Source organism: Neolamprologus brichardi, chromosome 7 (assembly GCF_056152115.1).
Source record: "Neolamprologus brichardi isolate AB-2024 chromosome 7, ASM5615211v1, whole genome shotgun sequence".
In the NCBI taxonomy this organism is placed as follows: domain Eukaryota; kingdom Metazoa; phylum Chordata; class Actinopteri; order Cichliformes; family Cichlidae; genus Neolamprologus; species Neolamprologus brichardi.
In genome coordinates this window covers 46397118-46417435 of record NC_142110.1, presented here as the reverse complement: position 1 = coordinate 46417435, position 20318 = coordinate 46397118, and the positions used below count along the sequence as shown (strand labels likewise).

The following is a 20318-nucleotide window of genomic DNA, read 5'->3' as shown; positions in this document are numbered from 1 at the left end:
CTATTTGAGACATGTGAATGAAAATGGAACTGTTCATTGTGCTCTGATTATGGCAAAGTCCAGAGTTGCTCCAATCAAAGCTGTGACCATCCCCAGGTTAGAACTGACTGCTGCTGTTGTATCAGTTGCAGCAAGCAATACTCTAAAGGAAGAACTGGGAATTTCAGGGATTGATGAATACTTCTGGACAGACTCCAAGGTTGTACTGGGGTACATTAACAACGAGGCACGTCGCTTCCACACATTTGTATCAAATAGGATTCAGAAAATACATCTCAGTACAACTCCTCAGCAGTGGTGATATATTTCTACTGACAAGAATCCTGCAGACCTTGCATCGAGAGGTTCTAGTGCAAGCAAGCTTCTGACATCGAACTGGTTTACTGGACCCAAGTTCTTATGGGAGAAAGAGGTATCACCAGAGGTAGAGGTAATCCCAGAAATCCCAGTTGGGGACCCTGAAGTTAAAAGGGTTCAAGCACTAAATTTGGAGTCTGCAGAACAAGTGACTCTTTCAGACCGCTTGTCGAAGTTTTCTTCATGGTGTAAGGTCAAACAAGCTGTCGCGCGACTTCTTCGCTGAGCCAAGAGTGACAAGTCAACAAGTCACAGCACAGTTCAGGAGCAAGAGGATGCACAGCGCATCATTATAAGAGATTTACAGAGACGAGTGTATCCAGATGAGATCCAGCTACTTAGTAATGGCTTACAACTTTCACGCCAGAGTAAACTGTTTCGATTGGATGCCTTTCTTGACAAAGATGGAATCCTCAAGGTGGGAGGAAGACTGAAAAATGCATCTCTCCCTGCCTCTCAGAAACATCCAATGATCATTCCAAAGGACCACCACATAACGAGGATGATAATAGCTCATCATCATGAACAGGTTAAACACCAAGGAAGGGGTATAACCATCAACGAGATCAGATTAAATGGATACTGGATCCCAGGAATGAACAGAGCTGTTGCATCTTATGTGCATCAGTGTGTCAAATGCAGGAAATTCAGGGGATCAGTGGAGGAGCAGCGAATGGCAGACCTGCCATCTGAGCGGGTGGATCCATCTCCACCTTTCACTTATTGCGGAATGGACTGTTTTGGGCCATTTTTTACAAAGCAAGGGCGTAAGGTGAATAAACGTTATGGTCTGCTTTTCACATGCCTTTGTTGTAGAGCAATTCACATTGAAATGGTGAATGATATGTCAGCAGATGCCTTCATTAATGGCCTCCGATGTTTTGTTTCCATAAGAGGAGCAGTACGACAAATAAGATGTGACCAAGGAAGCAATTTTGTTGGAGCTAAGAATGAAATGTATAATGCTCTGAAACAGATGGATGTCAATCGTCTTACTGCATTCTTGGCTCAGAGGCAGTGCGACTTCATTATGAATGCTCCCCATTCAAGCCATGTTGGAGGTGTCTGGGAGAGACAGATCAGAACAGTAAGAAATGTACTTCGGTCCACTCTTTCACTCTCACCTGGAAGATTAGATGATGCCTGTTTGAGGACATTGTTTTATGAAGCAATGTCTATTGTGAACAGCCGTCCACTCACTGTGGATAACCTGAATGATCCAAATGGTCCAGAACCGCTGACTCCTAATCACCTACTCACTATGAAACCCACTGGAGCCTTACCACCTCCTGGGACGTTCATCAGAGAAGACATGTATGCTCGTAAGAGATGGCGTCATATCCAGTATCTAGCAGAGCAATTCTGGAACCGCTGGAGAAGAGAGTATCTCTCTAATATTGCCACTATACAACTGTGGCATATTTCTAGAAGAAATCTGAAAGTTGGTGACATAGTCATCGAAAGGATGGATGATCTGCCACGGAACGAGTGGAGATTAGCCAGAGTTGAAGAAACAGTCGCTGAGACCAGAAAATGAAAAGGGAGGGTCAATGTTCTGGCAAGCCATCTATTTGTGGCCAGATGGGCTACTCGCCTTTCTTTTTCTCTCTCCTTTCTTTTTCTCTCTCGCTCGCTCTCTCCTGCGCTCGCTCTCTTCGCCGCGCAGCTAGTTGATTGGGAGCCCACCTGCGTATTGATTGCAGGGCGGCATTAGCCCGTATAAAGCAAGCCGGTGTTTTTGTTTGATCATTCCTCCCATGCATTCGGCACAAAGCAGCAGTAAATGCTGGCCCACTGCGACGGACTGATCAGCAGGAGTCAATCATATGACAGCTACAGGTACGCTCTTAACCTCAGATTCCCTTCGAGCACTGGAATTTGTGTTAATAGTTTTGCGGCCTGTTGTAGCACGGCAGTTGGTTTTATTCCGGCGTTGTGGAGAGAGGTGCTCGTGTTATCCCCACCAGTGAGAGTATAGCGCCTCCGTTCCGGGGGTAAGCTGTTAAAACGACTTTTATTAGCATTTATAGCTATAAGAGTCTAAGGCTATATTTATCTGTTTTAGGGTTTGACTGCTGCATTCGCCTCTCCGTGGCAGATCGCCCTACCTAAACTGGAAGAGTGAAACGCCTTCCCAGCCGCTGGTGTGAGGACTCCTCCTCAGTGGAGCCTGCTGTCTTGTCTTGTCTTGTCTTGCCTTGTTTCGTCTTATTTTGTTTTTATTAAGTCGGCTTACCTTTTTCTGGTTCGCCTGGTTTTATTCTATTTTTATCCTGGACTGTTGCTCGTACCCAAGCTTCTGTGATCGGGCTGAAGCGACCCTCTGCCCGAGTGTCGTGCTGGACTTTAAATCGCCTCGGTTGCCGGTCTCAGCCGGTGAGGAGCCAGACCGGCTTGCGATCGAGGATAATTACTACCAGCACGAGTGATAGTTTGACCCGTGGGGTATAAGCCTTCCTGTGTGTGTGTGTGTGTGTTTCCTTTTATTAAAGTGTGTTTTAGTTTTTTATGATCTGTAGCGAGCCTGACGCTCAGTGTCCTTTTATTCCTTTAACATATTTTTCTGTGTTTAATTTCAGCAAACGGAGGACGTGCCAGTGGCCCTGGGACCTCAGGTGGTGGGTCGTTTTCACACTTTCTTTTGTACAGCACCGGGTGGGCTGCAGTAATTTTCTTTGTGTGATTTTCTTTTGGGTCCACGGCTGCTGGTAAGTCCGAGTTCCCTGATTGTTTTATTTTCCCTTAGGACACTGTCAACAATGACGCTACATCTTGGGTTTTAATATTTTATTTATTTTTATTATAAATAAAACTGTTATAATATTGGAGCCAACCTGCCTCATAGTGCATCCTTGAATCTGTGCGGCCTCCTTTTATTTTTTTTTTTATTTATTCTTCTTAAATACATTTCCTGGGGGTGAAATTCCCCTAGGTGGCGTTGTCATTTTATTACTTTTTATCTAACCCCGCCGACCACTTGGTCACATATTGTTGAACGACCCATTCAGAAACTGATCTTGCTTTTAGAGGCTGTCTAAGACAACGACTATATCCTTTATTGTATGAAGACTTGTGGACATTACCTGCAGGCTCATGCATGGATAATTCTTTGTTTTCGTTATGTAAAAGGCCTTGTGGTTAAGGTCATTTGTTTTTAAAAATCATTCGTGTTATGGTTCTCCCTTTTGTTAAAACACTCGTGATTTGGTGGGAGTGTAAATGACCTTTAAATTTGGTAAATATTTTTACGTTTGTTTGAAAGGTACTTCGGTTTTATTTTGAAATCCATGCTTTTATTTTGAAACAGGAAACTGGCGCAAAACCGTTAAAGGGCTGTTAGTAACGTTTCTTTTAGGATATGGTAAATAGTGTGCCTTAAAGTGAAAAATATGTACGTTTCCTTTGCCAATTAGTACCTGGCTGACAGTGGCACAAGGTTTGTTAATGTTTCCTTTAACGGAATAAGTTACATGCAATCAAAATGTCGTTTAATAGAGTTTATGTTGTTAACCTTGACCTTGACCTTTATGTGTAGTTGTAAGTTAGTGAGGTGATATAATGAATTGAGTGATGTAAATTTGATGTATATGCTATATGTGAGCAGGAGAAATTTGTTTCCTTTGATGTTATGGTATTAATATTGCTGGTTTTGTTTTGCTCCTAGCTCTTACAGTGTCTTCACTGAATGTTTCAATAAAAACCTTTGCAATAAAACCTCTGTGAAGCATCAGTATAAGAGACCATCATTCAGCCAGGGATGCTACACCCCCCCCCCCCCCCCCCCCCCCCTCAACGGGAGCCTCCCGGCGAATTGTGAATTCGCATGTTGCGTGGTAGTTTGAGGCGAACAGACACAGGATTGACAACGGAGTCTATGGGAAAGGGGCCAATTAACCAATTACACTCGGCCCGCAACGGCACAAAACGGGTGGACAGCCATACCTGTTGACCGACGGAGTATTCAGGGGCCGGTGTCCGGTGACGGTCAGCGAGGGCTTTGTTGCGCTCCTTAGTGCGGAGTAGAGCAGCCCGAGTAGCACGCCAGGCACGGCGGCACCTGCGGAGGTGAGCCTGTATAGAGGGGACAGAGTGCTCACCTTCGACAGCTGGGAGAAGAGGTGGTTGGTAGCCCAGGGAAGCCTCAAAGGGTGACTTGCCTGTGGCGGTGGAGGTGTGGCTGTTGTGGGCGTATTCGATCCACGGTAGTTGTTCACTCCAGGTTGATTGATTGTGGGAGGCAACACAGCAGAGGGCAGCTTCCAACTCCTGGTTAGCCTGTTCGGATTGTCCGTTGCTCTGCGAGTGGAAACCGGAAGAGAGCCTGACCTTGGCCCCTAGTGCGGTGCAGAACTCCTTCCAAACTCGGGAAGTGAACTGTGGTCCTCTGTCCGAGACAACGTCCTCGGGGATCCCGTGGAGCCTGAATACATGTGAGGTGAGGAGCCGAGCCGTCTCCAGGGCAGTGGGGAGTTTAGGAAGGGCGATAAAGTGTGCGGCCTTACAGAAACGGTCAATGATGGTTAGTATAGCTGTCTTACCTGCCGAGGGAGGCAGTCCAGTGACGAAGTCCAGAGCGATGTGTGACCATGGTCGGCCTGGCGTAGGGAGAGGTAGAAGGCGGCCCGACGGAGGTTGGTTCGACAGCTTGTTCTGGGCGCAGGTCGGACAGGCGGACACAAACTCCCTGGTGTCCTTTGCCATGGCGGGCCACCAGAAGTAGCGTCGAAGGAAAGACAGGGTGCGGAGGACCCCGGGGAGACATGAGAAACGGGCAGTGTGAGCCCACTGGAGTACCTGGGAGCGGACAGCCGAAGGGACGAAGAGGCGGCCAGTCGGACCGGTCCCAGGATCCGGTTTAGTCTCTTGTGCCTCCTGAATGAGGGATTCAATCTCCCAGGAAACAGCTCCAATAACACAGGCCGTCGGCAGAACGGGTTCGGGGTTCGGGGTCCGACTCCTCCTCCGTGGTGGAAAATTGCCGACGTCCGGCTACACGTTGCGGGATCCTGGCCTGTAAGTGATGGTGAAATCAAAGCGAGCAAAGAACAACGCCCACCTGGCTTGCCGAGAATTGAGACATCTGGCCGAGCGGATGTACTCCAGGTTCTTGTGATCCGTCCAAACAATGAACTGGTGAACAGCTCCCTCCAGCCAATGTCTCCATTCCTCCGGGGCGAGTTTTATGGCCAAGAGTTCCCGATCCCCGACGTTGTAATTGTTTTCTGCAGGCGAGAGAAGAAAGCACACGGGTGAAGCTTACCATCCTCCTGTTGCGAGAGAACCGCCCCCACCCCGGCGTCGGAAGCTACTGCAGACACGTGGAACTCACACTTCTCCCCCTTTACAAAAAGCCGGTTCTCCAAGAGGCGTTGCAGGACCTGTCTCACATGCACCTGATGCTCCGCGAGTGTCTTAGAGAAAACAAGAATATCATCCAAGTACACAAAGACACAGCGATTAACAAAGTCACGAAGCACCTCGTTTACCATGGTTTGAAAAACCGCGGGAGCATTGGTGAGGCCGAAAGGCATAACAAGGTACTCAAAGTGCCCCCGGTGAGTATTGAAAGCCGTCTCCCACTCACCCCCCTCCCTGACGCAAAGGTGGTAGGTCCAGCTTTGTAAAAACAGTCATGCCCCGGAGCAGCTCAAAAGCAGAGGAAAGCAGCGGGAAAGGATATTTGTTCTTGACAGTGATTAAATTAAGGCCCCGATAATCGATACACGGGCGCAACGAACCATCCTTTTTGTCCACGAAGAAGAATTCAACTGCAACCGGGGAGGAGGAGGGACGAATCAAGCCCGCAGCAAGCGACTCAGAGACGTAACGTTCCATAGCGCACAGGAGCTCAGAGGAAAGCACTTCAAGGGATCATTAACACCGCCCGAAAGATCACTGGCTGCCCTCTCCCCACACTGGAAGTTCTACACAACATCCACTGTTTTAAAAAGGCCCAAAACATCATAAAAGACACCTCACATCCAGGCCACTCCCTGTTTGAACTGTTGCTCTCAGGCAGACGGTACAGGGCAATCAGCGCAAGGACTAATAGACTCAAACACAGCTGTTATCCAACTGCAATAACACATCTGAATACTACAAAAAAAATGTCCATCACAAATTCAAATTCAAATTCAAATTTTTATTTGTCACATACACAGTCATACACAGTACCATATGCAGTGAAATGCTTGGACAACTGCTCGTGACCTAAAGAAAAAAAGAAAAGGCTATGAATAAGATAGGAAAGAAATATGAAAATAAAAAAGGGTAAATTTAACCAGGAAGGAATAAAATAAAATAAAATATAAAAAATTAAGTTAAGAATGAGATAACTGTACAACACAAATTAGAATGAAGGGTAAATTTAACTGGGAAAGAATAAGATAAAATATATAAATTAAAGTTGAAAATAAGATAACTGTACAACAAAATACACAGTATAGAAATATATAAGAATGTATGAAGAAATATAAATATAAATATATATATACACACAATAACAGCAGCTGTACAAATATTAACTGGAAATGAGGAATATAATGTCCAGTGTTGTGCAATCCACATTATATAGTGTCTTGTGCAGTGCAAATATGCTTAAAGTGATGAAGTGAAAACAATGTCCAGAGTGTCCAGTGTGTGTAAGAACTATATGTTTGGGTCAGTACTGTGTGGTGGTGTGATTGAGAGACCGCTCACGCCACTCTTGTGTTAATCTATGCACGGTCTGAAGCATGTATGTGGGAATGTATGTGAATGTTTACTGTTACGTCTAGTATTTTAAGTATTCTATCTATTTTATTTATTGAATTTTATTGTTTTATTTATATTTTGATATTGCTAGGGATTATGCAATGATCGGGGACCATTCTTAATTTCGTTGTACCTGTGACAATGAAAATAAAGTTTCTGATTCTGATTCTGATTATCATCCAGCGATGAGAAGATCTGTGGCCCAGCCTCAAATAGTAGTCGGGAAATCAGCTGATCGCCAACAGGTGTGTGAGCCAAGGGCGGGAGCCAGCAGTGAGCTCCGCCAAGGCAGAGAGGTAGGGGAGAGAGAGAGAGAAAGCAAAAACACAAGTGTAGCCTTGTGAGACCGGCTGGGCAGGCACGGGGACCATGACAGTTATAATAAAGGTCGTCAATGTCACCGTTATCTTAGAACATACACATTAAATTTCCTTTCTTCAAACTTTCCTTCCCTAAATGTAAGTGAATTACAAAACTTTACCAGACAAGATTAAAAATATTTTAAAACTGGACATGTAAATGATGTTTACTATTAGGTCTACATTTCACATAAGCGGAGATGTTAGAATTACTAAATTACTTTAAAAAAAAAAAAAGAACTTCTATGCCAGAGCAATAACTGAAAAAAACAATATACAATAACACAATACAGACTTACTATCCACTAACCTATTCAGCTTCTTGTGAATGCAAATCAGCCAATCACATGCCAGAAAGAAAAAAAAAGGTGATTTAAGTGACTTTGAATGCAGCATTGCTGTTGGTGACAGATGGGCTGTTTTACGTTCTTCAGACACTCCTGATCTTCTCAAATTTTCTCAGGAATTTACAGAGAACAGTCCAAACTGAAAAGCGGAATAAACATTTCCCTGGGTAAAAATGCCTTGTTGATGCCAGAAGTCAGAGGGGAATGGCCATGCTGAAGGCAAGAGGAATTCTAAGCCAGTTTCTCAACCCATCTGATATCAGTAACCACAACACATTCAAAGTCAATTAAAAGTCGCCTTTCTTGCCCGTTCCGATGCTCGCTTTGAACTTTGAAATGAGACCACTTGGACAACAGTAATGATAAATAATTGCAAATAGGGCATGTTTACAGAATTTAATGTCATTTTTATAGAGCACCTCTTATTTTAAGAAAACATAGGCGAGACGATTTTTGAAACTAACTGCAAATTAAGCACAAAATATTTAATATCTGTATTTTACCATTTTGATAAGACATATTTCAGTACTCCAAGACACTTTTATTAGACTTTATTAGGTTAGTGGACCATAATTAAACATAACTCTGTGGCAAACGCAGCGTTCAGCAGGCCATCAAGGAAGAAGTGACGTGCATTTCTGCAGTGTAAAGATGCACAAATCATTTTCTCCTTAATCTACAGTCACACAAAGCGCCAGGAAAATCTTTGGTGATGTTCTCAGATGACTCTGACGCTTATCACCCAGTTCCTCGTGATGTCCTCCACACCATCAACCCTCTGTCCTCCTCACAGTTTCTTCCTCAGCTTGCCTTTCTTATGGCCACCCCTTCCAAAACCTGACTTTTTAACTTCTCCGAGCCACTTTTTGTTCTTGGAGCGGAGCTTCCTCATCCCCCCGCCCTGCAGGAACTGGTGCTTCTGCTTTTTCTTGCGCTGCTTCATGATCTGATCCTTTGTTTTCAGCTCCGAGCGTGCTTTGTGGTCACCGGAGCTCTGTACGTTTGGACCTCCTCGGCCACGGCCACGACCTGGAAGAGGCACGACACAACAAAGAGGTTGGAGGTTATAGCTCGCAAGCCTGGAAGAGGGACTTGAAGTATTTACCTTTAGAGTTGAGTTAAAACATGATGGCTGATGGTCTATATTTAACAGGCAGACATGTTTGTGCTATTCATTTTGATGCCTTCCTACCTCTTGCTGGCTTCCTGCCTCCTCCGCCTCTTTCTCCATCTGATCCAGATCCTGTATCATCAATCTTGTATTTTTTCTTCCACTCCTCATAACTGACATGTTGTCAAGTGATACAACATCTTCACAGTATAGCTTAACATTGTCATAGGAGTAGAGAAGAGGGTCATTAAGAGCAGCACACAGAGAAGCTTTTTGTTGGAAGGATACAAGTTCTTCCTGTTCTTCTTCTTACTGATAACCTGACCACTGTCTGTTTTGATCTTCTTCTTCTGGTCTTCTTTTCCCGTTTCTCTCACAAAACGCTTCCTCTTACGGTCCCTAAAAAAAGAAGGGGAAAAAAGACTTTAAATTATAGTTTGAAATGACCATTTTGTGGATATGAGTCAAACATAGGGAAATTTGTACCATTTCATCATTTTCTTCTGCTGGTTAAGGCGATCGCCTTCATCTCCCATGAGATCAAGGACAGCTGAAGAGGCCTGCTGTTCAAAAGCACTGCCCTCTCCACCGAGACTCAACCTGTCAACGCATAACACAGGACAAAACAGCATAAAACACAAAGCATTCACATTTTTTAAAGAAACAGATGCAACAGTTTAATGCCTCACCCTCTCTCAGAATCAAAGTCTTTTGGTCTGTAAGGGATATAATACTCTTCATCTTTGCCTGACTGCCTCTTTTTCTTGGTCTTTGGTCGCTCTTCGCCATCTTCCTGCTGACCTCTTCTTTTACCACCTACCACCTCTGAAAACACCCCCTGGTGGAAATAGGAAGAATTACATGGTACAAAGTGACAAAACATGATACAGAGATCCTACTATCTTCCTCTTCTAGTTTGTATACAACATCATCTACATCAAAACTGCACTTTATTTTGCTTCTTCTTCATCAGACAGCATAAACAACTTTCTCATTTTGACTCAAATATTGGTTTTGAATGAAAATGATGAAACAATCCTGGGTGTTTATTCAACTTATGAGAAGGTTTTCTAATCCACCGTACTATTATTATTGACACTAGTACATGTTCGTGCTGCTGGCAAACTAATACACTCAAGAACATATAGCAAAGCTAAAAAGTGAAAAGTAGGTCTTGCCTATATAAATAAACATAAGACAGTTGTGAGACTTTGACATAGTAACATCTGCAGTAATATTTACACCTGTGATGACATCTCACAAGCATTAGCCTTATTTTGAAACCAAGATTGTTTACACAGAGTTTGTAATTGCAGAGAAATGCTCCATTTATTTTGGTCATTTCATTTTTGAGCAGGAAGCTCACCTTTTTTGTTATAGCCTTTAGATGAATAGAGAGTTTTTCAATTAAATACATATTCTTTAAATAATGTTCCCTCTTATAAAAAGTAGGATTATTTAAAAAAAAAATTTAAAAAAATGTATTATACCTCTATTACTTAGAAAAAAAAAACTGTTTTTTTTTTTTGTTGTCTGTTATATAACATTAGAGATGCTCGTGGCAATTCATTTCTTAATCAGCTAAACAGGTCAGTTAAGAAACAGTCAAATATTAAGTTAAATTTGAAAACGGTTTAAAAAAAAATATCCCCATTCCAAAATGTCACATGACAATCTCATTGGCTCACGGAGTTATGATGTCACTACACTTTGATCCTTTGAAGTTTGTCCTTAAACAGGGGTGAGAAACAGCAATTTGTAGTTCGTGTCTTCGCAGCATTTGTGTTTGCAGCCTTCACACGTTCACCACAGAAACTTTTGGAAAACTTTTCAGAGTTGTCGTTTACAACCTTCAACATGTATCCAACAAGACACCAACCAAGGCAAAAAGATTACGCCGCTTCTCCTTCCTGTCGTGTCCGGCCAAATGACCTCTTAGCCGTCCAAAGGGCATTACATGACAGTAAGAAGGAAAACTACCATCTCCAGAATAAAATTCAACAGATTGAAGAAGAGAAACTTCAACTGCAGGAGAAGTGTAGACAGATGGAAGCGCAAAATAAGAACCTGGAAGAAAGACAACAACGCCAGCCCGACATAACAATTATTAATGAGGGCTGGGGAATCAAGTTTGGACAAGCACGAGAGCAGATTGTCTTCCTAATTAAGGAAAACAAGCAAAAGAGCGCGGAACTAAAGGAGATGTCCAACCAGCTTAAAGACAGCAAAGCTACTGTTGAGAAGACAGAATGGGATCTCCAATATATGGACCAAAAGAATCGGCTGCTCCAAACAAACTTCGATGAAGCTGTGAAAAAAAATAAAGAAATCCTCCAACAGAAGGAAGAACAGGAGAAAAAGCAAAGAGACATGGAGCACAAACTCAAAGTCACGGAGGAAAAATACAGGATGCTGAAAATAAAGTTGGATGATACACTGCGCCAAAATAAAGACCTTCTTCAAGACAAAGAGCAACAGCAAGACAGATTGAAAGAAGAGAAACGTATTGTCGAAGACTTTGAGGGTAAAAATCTAAAACTGCAACAGTTTTGTAGTGAACTGAAGGACAAAACAAGTCAACTAGAAGGGGAAAAAGAAAAACTGGACAAACAATGCTCACACATGCAGAAAAGGATGGGTCAAATGGCGAGAAACAACTCCGAGCTCACTAAGGGGATATTGTTAGAATACAACAACTTGAAGCGCAAACACACTGAAATGCAGGTGCAAAAGCAGGAACAAGATAACATACATGACGACCTGCAGCGTACGCTCCAAGATATCCACAGAAGAAATGAGGAGCTACAAGACATGTACAAAGAAGTACAACAGAGAAACGCACACATGCACAAGGACAAGATAATGCAGGAGGCAACATCCAAAGAGCTCAAGGAAAAGCTTGAAGAAAAACGAGCAACACTGGAAGAGGTGGAGAAAACATGCAAGAAGCTTGAGATACAAAGCGCAGAAACCATCGATGAGTTGAGAACCCTCATCCTGGAAAAAAAAGCTCTTGTAGAAAACTGCATGAAAAAGAAGAACAAACGTTTCCGCTGGCCCTGGAGGAGAGACTCTACTGCTTCCTCACCTGGTGTAGCCTCGTCTTGCTCCACCTCTGTTCACCTCCCCAACCAGTCCCGGCAGTTGACTGTCCCCTCCTGAGCCTGGTTCTGCCGGAGGTTTCTGCCCGTTTAAAGGCAGTTTTTCCTCCCCACTGTCGCCTAGTGCGTGCTCAGAGGGGATTGTTGGGGTTTTCTCTCCTCTACCTTGTTTCATTATTTACTTGTTAACTTTTAGTTCTTACTTCATTTTACCTTGTTTCGTTATTTACTTGTTAACTTTTAGTTCTTACTTCATTTTACCTTGTTTCGTTATTTACTTGTTAACTTTTTGTTCTTACTTCATTTTACCTTGTTTCTTTATTTACTTGTTAACTTTTTGTTCTTACTTCATTTTACCTTGTTTCGTTATTTACTTGTTAACTTTTTGTTCTTACTTCATTTTACCTTGTTTCGTTATTTACTTGTTAACTTTTTGTTCTTACTTCATTTTACCTTGTTTCGTTATTTACTTGTTAACTTTTTGTTCTTACTTCATTTTACCTTGTTTCGTTATTTACTTGTTTAACTTTTTCTTTTTCAACTTATTTATAAAACAATAAACACTTGAATTTATCCTTTGAGTATTTTTCATCTAATCTTTTAATCCATAACTTTTTCAAACATTCATATCTGTCGTTTATCTTCTTCTTGAAACCTCATAAATGGTGAAGGAAAAATCCTGGAACATGGTTTGAAACACTGAAATTGTTTCAGCTGAAACCGGCAAAATCATACGTGTGTGTGTGTGTGTGTGTGTGTGTGTGTGTGTGTGTGTGTGTGTGTGTGTGTGTGTGTGTCACACGGTGTCACTGGTTAGGTCATCATGTTTAGGCTCATTCACTCGAAAAATTATTTAGGCCAAATCTTTAAAACTGTATCATTGCATACACATTTTCAATTCATTTCAATCGCACAAATGCAGAAATAATTATTTGCAGTATCTTATCTGATTTATTTTGAGAATGTCATGCCTGATCATTTGCACCCACACCACCAAAAATGGGGGCAAAAGGGAGGAGATCGCATTTAATCGGTTATAACAAGAGGTCAGAAATATAAGTGCTGCAGAAACCTCTGAATCTCAGCTATAATCTCATGTAAACCATTTCTACAATCGCCAAACAAAGCGAAGTCACCAAACAGTTAAAAGAGCAGATACGTCACCATGAATCTGTGGACAGGTAATATCCACATTTTAATTTATGATTTACTGGAGTTCCATGTGTGCTTAATCCTTAATGAAACTGATGTAAACCTGCAACTACAATGATCCAGGGAAGAAAGAAAGAAGCAATACTTCACCCATGCTTACATTTAAATCACTCTCATCCTTTTCTGTGATGTCACAGTCAGCAGTAGTGGTGGGGTTGGTTGGCTGCTGCAGCCTGCTTTCTGCAGCTCGGTCTTCTCTCTGCTTGCTGAATTTGTCCACTAGCCGAGTGTCTTTAGAGCGTTTGGCCCGCATCACCTCACTGGCTGGTGTCTTACTACTGGAGTTGATTTCGAAGATGGTCTATTTCAGGAGAGAATTATATGTTTCTTTGCTTACTAGAACACTTTTTACCAGAAAATGCAGCGCTGTGATGTGTCTGCATCAAACTCACCGCTTTGGATTTGTAGCTCTTGATGGCATCGACTATTTGAAGGCACTCCAGTTCCATTTTTTCCAGACCACACCCTGAAACAAATCAAATTGTCTTACCTAACTGCCATCAGTTCCTCACTACTCCTTTTGATTATTTTCATAATTTCTCTCTTCTTTTTATAGTTTATCCTCCTTTGAACTTACCAAGTACTGGATGGACACCCATGCTGGACAGATCTGTGTTTTTAACCCGTCTGATGGACTCCGGCGAGGGGTTTGGCCGCGACTTGAGGTACTGCTTGTAGGCGTTCTCTGAGACACGGAGCAGATTTTGCAGGTCCAGGGAGTTTTCGTGAGACGTGATCAGATGAGCACTTTCATCATCCAAGATCCTCTGAGGGACTCGGCCAAACACACCTTCTGAATCTGGAGTACGAAAAGAAATGCAGACATTTCAATACAGTGACAGATAAAAAGAGCACTAAATAAAGTTTATTAGCAACCTCAAATGTGTAGCACATCAGTTAAACAGTTCATCTGTCACTTTAAGACCTGACAGGCATGCAGTAGAGTCTACCTTGTGTTTGTTCAGGTGAAGCAAACTGAACTGGTCGCCCTAGGAAGAGGTGGAGGTCGTAGACATAAGGCATTTCATCAGGACAAATCAGACTATAGGCTGTGCCACTTCGGCCTGCTCGTCCCACACGCCCTGATGGGAAAAGACAGGGGAAAAATACACGTAATGCTGGCCTAATCATTTCAAATTAAAGAGGCTGAATCACTTTGTTCCTTCTGCATACAGCTGCTCACCAACTCTGTGCAAGAAAAGTTTGGCCTTGGAGGGGAAGTTGTAATTGATGACATTATCCAGCAGGGGGATGTCTATACCACGAGCAGCAACATCAGTCACCAGAAGCACCATGGCTTTCCGATGCACAAATTTCCCAATGTTGATCTTCCTGGCAGTCTGATCAAGGGCACTGTAGATGTAGGCACACTCTAAACCTTCTGACGACAGCAGCTGGACATCAGGAGAAAAAAAGAAGAAGTCAACTAAAGCTCTAGTTTTTAAAACAATATTTAACATTCTCACAAATTTAGGCTACACTGTTATCTTACCTCCTTTAGGTACTCCACATGGTGTTTGGTGGCAGCAAAGACCACTGTCTGTTCCTGAGGCTTCACTACGTTCCTCAGGAGGTGGAGCAGCAGAGCCGGCTTGTCATCCACACGCAGGTGGAAGAATGACAGCTGATCAAAGTTAGAAGAAATGAAAACATGCTCAAAGCCATGGAAACATCAGGTGACTGTGAGGACTTTTGCTTTGGGCTTTACATTTAAATCATTCAACATTTCTGGGAGAAGAATACAAATTTTTGAATCGCAAGTGTCTGAAGACAGAGCAACAAGTAGAAAGACCAAGACACTGACACAGTAGCTGATTTAACATAAGTTAGCATGTAGAGTAGATGCAATAATCCTGTACTGAGGTTGTAATAAATAATGCAAAACCTTCCACCTAATTTCTCAGATTAAACAAAAGGTAAATAAAACAAAAGCAAATTCTGCCTTTTTACCTTGATCTGATCACTGAGCTTGGAATCCACATCCAAACGAATCAGTACAGGCTCTGTCAGGCCTGAGAAAAAAGTTTGTATACACCGGTGTGAATATAATTAGGATTATTTGCCTTTAGATGCTAAAAAATATGGAAGCTAAGTTTCAGTTCAGATTACGCCCACTTCTCGTTGTCAGCAGTTATTTCCCATAATCCCCTGAAGTCAAAGAATGTCATTCACTCTCTATGGTCTCTGGTCACATGTCCCTCTCCAGTGAGGATCCAGGTAAAAACTGTAGAGGTTTGTATAGAAAACGCCAACTTGTCTCCAAGCACTCACTAACTTACCAGCTGATCAACAGTAAAACGTGAAGAACGATACAAACTGGAAGTGGAAACCATTCACCTTCAAAGTTCAAAGTTATGCCTCACCAAAGTGGCTAACACATTTGAAAAAGGCATAGATAGTGTTGCCATTTCACAGTTTCACCACTGCTTGTGGAGTAATTGGCAAGTGTTTGCAACCTATATGTAACCAATTTAACCCTGCAAACACCAGCAACCTCTAGCACCCACCAACTGGTCAGGGAATACACATTTTGTGCTACCAACCAGTGGTTGGCAGGTGTTCACCAACTGTTCTCTAGATCTGCATGACTGGGACTCAAATGGATATGACTTTGAATATGATTTTTGTAGTGAAAAGGTAACAAGAGTTTATCAATAGATTCTGCAAACTTTCATTTCCCAAGAAAAAAAAGATGCTAACTTTCATCTTTTTTTCATGATTAACAAAAACTGAGGGAAGTGGGGCATGAAGGTGAGAGAAAGGCCTGAAGACAGTTAAAAACAGCAGCCATGGGAAAATATTAGAAGAGAGTTTATGTATTTTCTCTAATATGCAGAAGATATCAGCTACATTCAGATGAAACAAATCAACTCGATCTATCTATAATTTAGGCTGTTTACTTACAACACAGAGTTTCAATATTGTGACTTGGACTCAACTGAATTAAACCTAACAGAATAGAAATGAAACAGTTAATCTTACCAGCTCTGGCAAATTCCACCAACAGTTTAGGCAGGGTGGCAGAAAACAGCAGAGTCTGTCTGGTGTCTGGAAGTCTGCGGATGATCTCCTGAAGCTGCTCAGCAAAGCCCATTTCAAACAACCTGATTCAGGAAAACATTTCAGAATTCAATTTGGAAAAATAGAACAATAAATAAAAAACAAAAAAAACATGAAAAATGCAATTTCTCACCTGTCAGCCTCGTCAAACACCACATACTCCACACTGTGCAACTTCAGGTTCATCTCCATGACAACGTGCATAAGACGACCAGGGGTACCGATGATACTGAAAGGGGAGAACGGAGCTTAGCATTTCAGCATAAAAATCCATAAAATCCTATGTACCCTTTTTCTTAAGTTATCATGTGACTTTCAAAAAACTTGACCTCTGAATTCTAACCTTAAGGTCAAGATCGGTGGGATTTGATACCTATTTGCAGTAGACACAACTATGGTATCAATTTGAAACTTCTACATGTCTTTGTTATCATATTCATTAACTTAGGTCTCCACGTTGGGGGGTTGGTGGGGGGTTAAATAAATAAATATATAAAAGCACTCACATGTCGGGGTTTTCATGGAGAGCAGCAAACTGATCTTCCATCCTGAAAAACAGCAGAGGCATTCACATTAACAGACGACATCAAAGAGCAACAAGAAGAACAAAGTAACAAGACGGCTAAGTAGTCACGCACCTGTCTCCACCAAGGATCAAAGCAGTCTTGAGACCGGTGAATTTTCCCAGCTGCGAGACCCCGATAGAGAAAGGACAACAGGTAGTACATTAATGACACGCCTAAAGATGTAGTTAACGGCTTTATTTCACACTTTTCACCTGCAAGACCTACATGAACGGTAATTTCCACTCACCTCTTTTGTGAACTTCATGGTCTGTAGGGCCAACTCTCTGGTGGGGGTCAGAATGAGGGCCCTGGCTCCTGTTTGGGCCTGAGGGGCCTTTAGCTTCTCAAACATGGGAATCAGGAAGGCAGCAGTCTTACCGCTGCCAGTCCGAGCCATGGCTACAACATCTTTTCCATCCAAAATTACAGGTACAGTCTGAAGTGGTAAAAAGAAGAATGTAATAAGTCACATATTTACATCACAGTGTAACATGACACATAACCTCGAAGCAGCACAAACAAACCTTTCTTTGGATGGGAGTAGGAATTTTGTAACCCTTCTTCATGACGCCTTTAAAAACAGGGTAACTGAGACCTGAAATCAGACATCAGACAGGTCATCTAGCTTTGTTTCAGCTCAAATGGACACATCCAAGTAGGCAGATAGTGGAAAACCTACCCATAGACTGAAACCCTCCAGATTTCTTTTTCTTCTTGTTTTGAGCTCTGACCAGCTCCCTGGTGTCTGGCTCCACATCTGACAAGCACTCTGATGCTGAAGGGAACCGCGGCAGTTTCCGCCCAGGCTGTGAGACAAATAAAGAAACACGAGCACTACTTCTTAGCAAGATGAAACCTTCAAGACGTCTAAAAACCTGATCAAAACGTTATACAGTGAAAGATTTCAATATTCCTTATACTGAGAATGAATTAATAAAAATCTTAAGTGAGGGGGTCTCATTTTATGGTCAAGGGTTGTTGCTGTGATGTAAGAGTGGGAGACCTACATCTCTGGTGCAGCAAAACGCTAAATATCCACAGATGCCACTTTGTTATTTACAAATTTTTACCATTTCAAAACCTGCTGATCTACTACACAACCATCTCTAGGGTTTACAGAGAATGATGCAAAAAAACGAGGAAATATCCAGTGAGTGGCAGTTCTCTTGGTAAAAATGCCTTGTTAATGCCAGAGGAGAATGGCCAGACGACTTGGATCTGAAGGTAACAGCAAAATTGTACCTAAATAACCAATGGGTACAGTTAATGTATGCACAAGAACATCTCTGACAAATATTATGGGCAAAAATATCTGGAGAAATTAAGGCAACATTTTCAATTAGTTTAACCTTTTTCTTATTCTCGAGACTAGTTTTTCATTCTACTTTCAGGGTTTAGTTTAGTTTAAAACTACAGCGGAATGAAACAAACTGTTTTTGCAATGGTACTAACAAATAATTCAGAGTATATGAGAAGAAACTGTTAAAGGATTTTTCAGGGGGCATCCGGATTTGAACCGGAGACCTCTTGATCTGCAGTCAAATGCTCTACCACTGAGCTATACCCCCTCTGCCTTCTACTGGCTCAGCAAAACCATGAGTAGCTGACAGAGCTGCGAGCTCAAAACAGCGACATTAGACATCGATGAATCGCGCAGATCGACGATCAGATGATTAAGAGACTCGAGAGGACGTGTAAGAAGGTTTTAATCATTTAAAACTTACCGAATCATCGTCTTTAATTTCAACAGCCAGCTCGAAGTCTCCGTCAGAGTCGGTCTCCGGCTCTCTGTTGGCTGTGTGTCTCTTCTTCTTCGTCAGCTTCTTCTTTCTCTGAGCCATCCTGTTACTTTAGTGTCCTTTCAGCCCGCGGCAGGAAATTTGTTTTTCTCTACAGATTTCTGAATTATCGAAATGGCATCAAGTTTTCAAAACACCCCATCAAAAAACACAGCACGCAGACATGTTGAAAACACGTGTGAGCTTCATTTTCTTCTTCTACCTCCAAGTGCAGTCGTGTCGCTTGAAACTCAACGCTGCCCCCTACTGCCAGGGAGTGTGAAACGCGTTACAAGCTACAACAATATTTCATTTACACACAGGATTTAAAGACTGTTTCTTTGAATAAATCTGTGACTACGTTTCTTAAATTTCTAGAATTAATTTGTTCACTCACCCTAAAAGTAAAATTGGATTTTTTTTTAAAGAAAGCACTGATATAGTTTAAAATCTGAAAGCTTTTAAAGATTAATCTGAATGCTGGTGTGCAGATTTTGAGCTCTTTCGGTTAATCTTTATATGCCTGCACCCAAGATGTCACTTGTTTTTATATATATATATATATATCTTGTTGGACTATTAAAATTCTGTTGAAAGCAGCACAACATTTGCCACTTGGCCTCTCATAGTGGTGGGGTAACATTCATTTCTTAATGTATTCATCTATTTTAATCAGTGTATTGTACAAATAGAATCAAACAGGAACGCTGCTTTTCATTTCTTTTTGATACGAAGCATCCTTACCCATTTGCCCCATTGTTTTAGTGTTTCTATATACATATAAAAGCTGGCACAGATGTCTCATTGCTGAGTCATAGTTTGAATCTCTACGATGTATTATTCACAGTCACAGACAGTTCCCGTATCTTGCAGCTCCAGTGTATCCAGACAAATTCACATTAAGATCACTAAGGTTGCACATTTTTGCAAATATAATCTCTCTTATCTGACTGATAAAAAAATCAAAGTAACAAAGCTGTGTTCTTTTTTTCTTTTTTCTTTTCCTTGGTGCTGGGTATAGCTCAGCCCCAGGAAACAACTAAAGAGATAAAAATATTCTTCAAGCATGCAAAAGAGCGTTACCCAAATATGCTTTCATTCTGATGACTGTGTTTTTATATGACTCAAAAACTCGTGGAAGACAAATTCTTTCAGTTGCATAACTTTTTGTGAGTGCGCAGCACATTTTGGCAGGGAAAGTCTACCCATCCAAGCCACAACTGTCCTATATACAACCGTCACCCTAAAATATGCTCCAAAAAAACAGATTTTAGTTGCTGGCACAAACCACAGGCTTGGGGGACAGAATCTCAAAGTTTCCTTGTTAATTACTTGCAGTGCTAAATTTAGGATTATTCCTTTTAAATGTCACCTTATGAGCACATTAAGCAGAAAAAAAAGTATTTTATCGTTCGTTATCACACTATCATTGATGGTATTACTAAACAGAGTGCTCCCTCTACTCTTTAAATGCGTGTCAAAGATATACAGAACACATTCCCCACAAATCTTTGAAATTCAAATTAATCTTACACAACCGGATAAATGAAGGGATCAAATATTAGGATCAAATTTGAGCTTTTTTTAGTTTTTGTCTTGTGGTCTTATTTCATTTTAGGCTAAAATGGTTTCACATGAGACATTTTGGCAATATTTGCCTCTGGTAGTCTCCTG

General features: G+C 41.8%; 2 protein-coding genes and 1 non-coding gene across 3 annotated transcripts; 1 reads left to right on the top strand and 2 right to left on the bottom strand.

Moving 5' to 3' along the window:
* Positions 1–8352: 8352 nt before the first annotated feature.
* ddx54 (DEAD (Asp-Glu-Ala-Asp) box polypeptide 54) lies at positions 8353–18853 on the bottom strand. The gene is made up of 20 exons (XM_087843717.1): positions 18591–18853; positions 17546–17672; positions 17391–17461; positions 17114–17302; positions 16939–16988; positions 16807–16848; positions 16434–16529; positions 16223–16344; positions 15191–15252; positions 14733–14864; positions 14424–14634; positions 14191–14322; positions 13818–14039; positions 13633–13706; positions 13341–13541; positions 9617–9765; positions 9414–9527; positions 9216–9326; positions 9009–9100; positions 8353–8845 (listed from the first exon to the last, which is right to left on the bottom strand). Exons 1-20 carry the CDS (start codon positions 18705–18707, stop codon positions 8604–8606), a joined length of 2556 nt encoding a protein of 851 aa, XP_087699843.1. The 5' UTR covers positions 18708–18853; the 3' UTR covers positions 8353–8603.
* Positions 10574–12553, top strand: LOC148102183 (uncharacterized). The gene has a single exon (XM_087844479.1). It carries the CDS (start codon positions 10785–10787, stop codon positions 12087–12089), a length of 1305 nt encoding a protein of 434 aa, XP_087700605.1. The 5' UTR covers positions 10574–10784; the 3' UTR covers positions 12090–12553.
* On the bottom strand, positions 18363–18434 carry trnac-gca (transfer RNA cysteine (anticodon GCA)). The gene has a single exon. It is a non-coding gene; the product is annotated as a tRNA-Cys (tRNA).
* Positions 18854–20318: the final 1465 nt, after the last annotated feature.

Excerpts from the sequence above, each read along its gene's own strand:
- LOC148102183 (XM_087844479.1), top strand. The coding sequence starts at position 10,785 with ATGTATCCAACAAGACACCAACCAAGGCAAAAAGATTACGCCGCTTCT.
- ddx54 (XM_087843717.1), bottom strand. The coding sequence starts at position 18,707 with ATGGCTCAGAGAAAGAAGAAGCTGACGAAGAAGAAGAGACACACAGCC. Across the intron at positions 16,849-16,938 it reads TTGATCCTTGGTGGAGACAG|GATGGAAGATCAGTTTGCTG; the intron begins GTGCGTGACTAC and ends GCTGTTTTTCAG. Across the intron at positions 14,040-14,190 it reads TTCACCTGAACAAACACAAG|ATTCAGAAGGTGTGTTTGGC; the intron begins GTAGACTCTACT and ends TTCGTACTCCAG.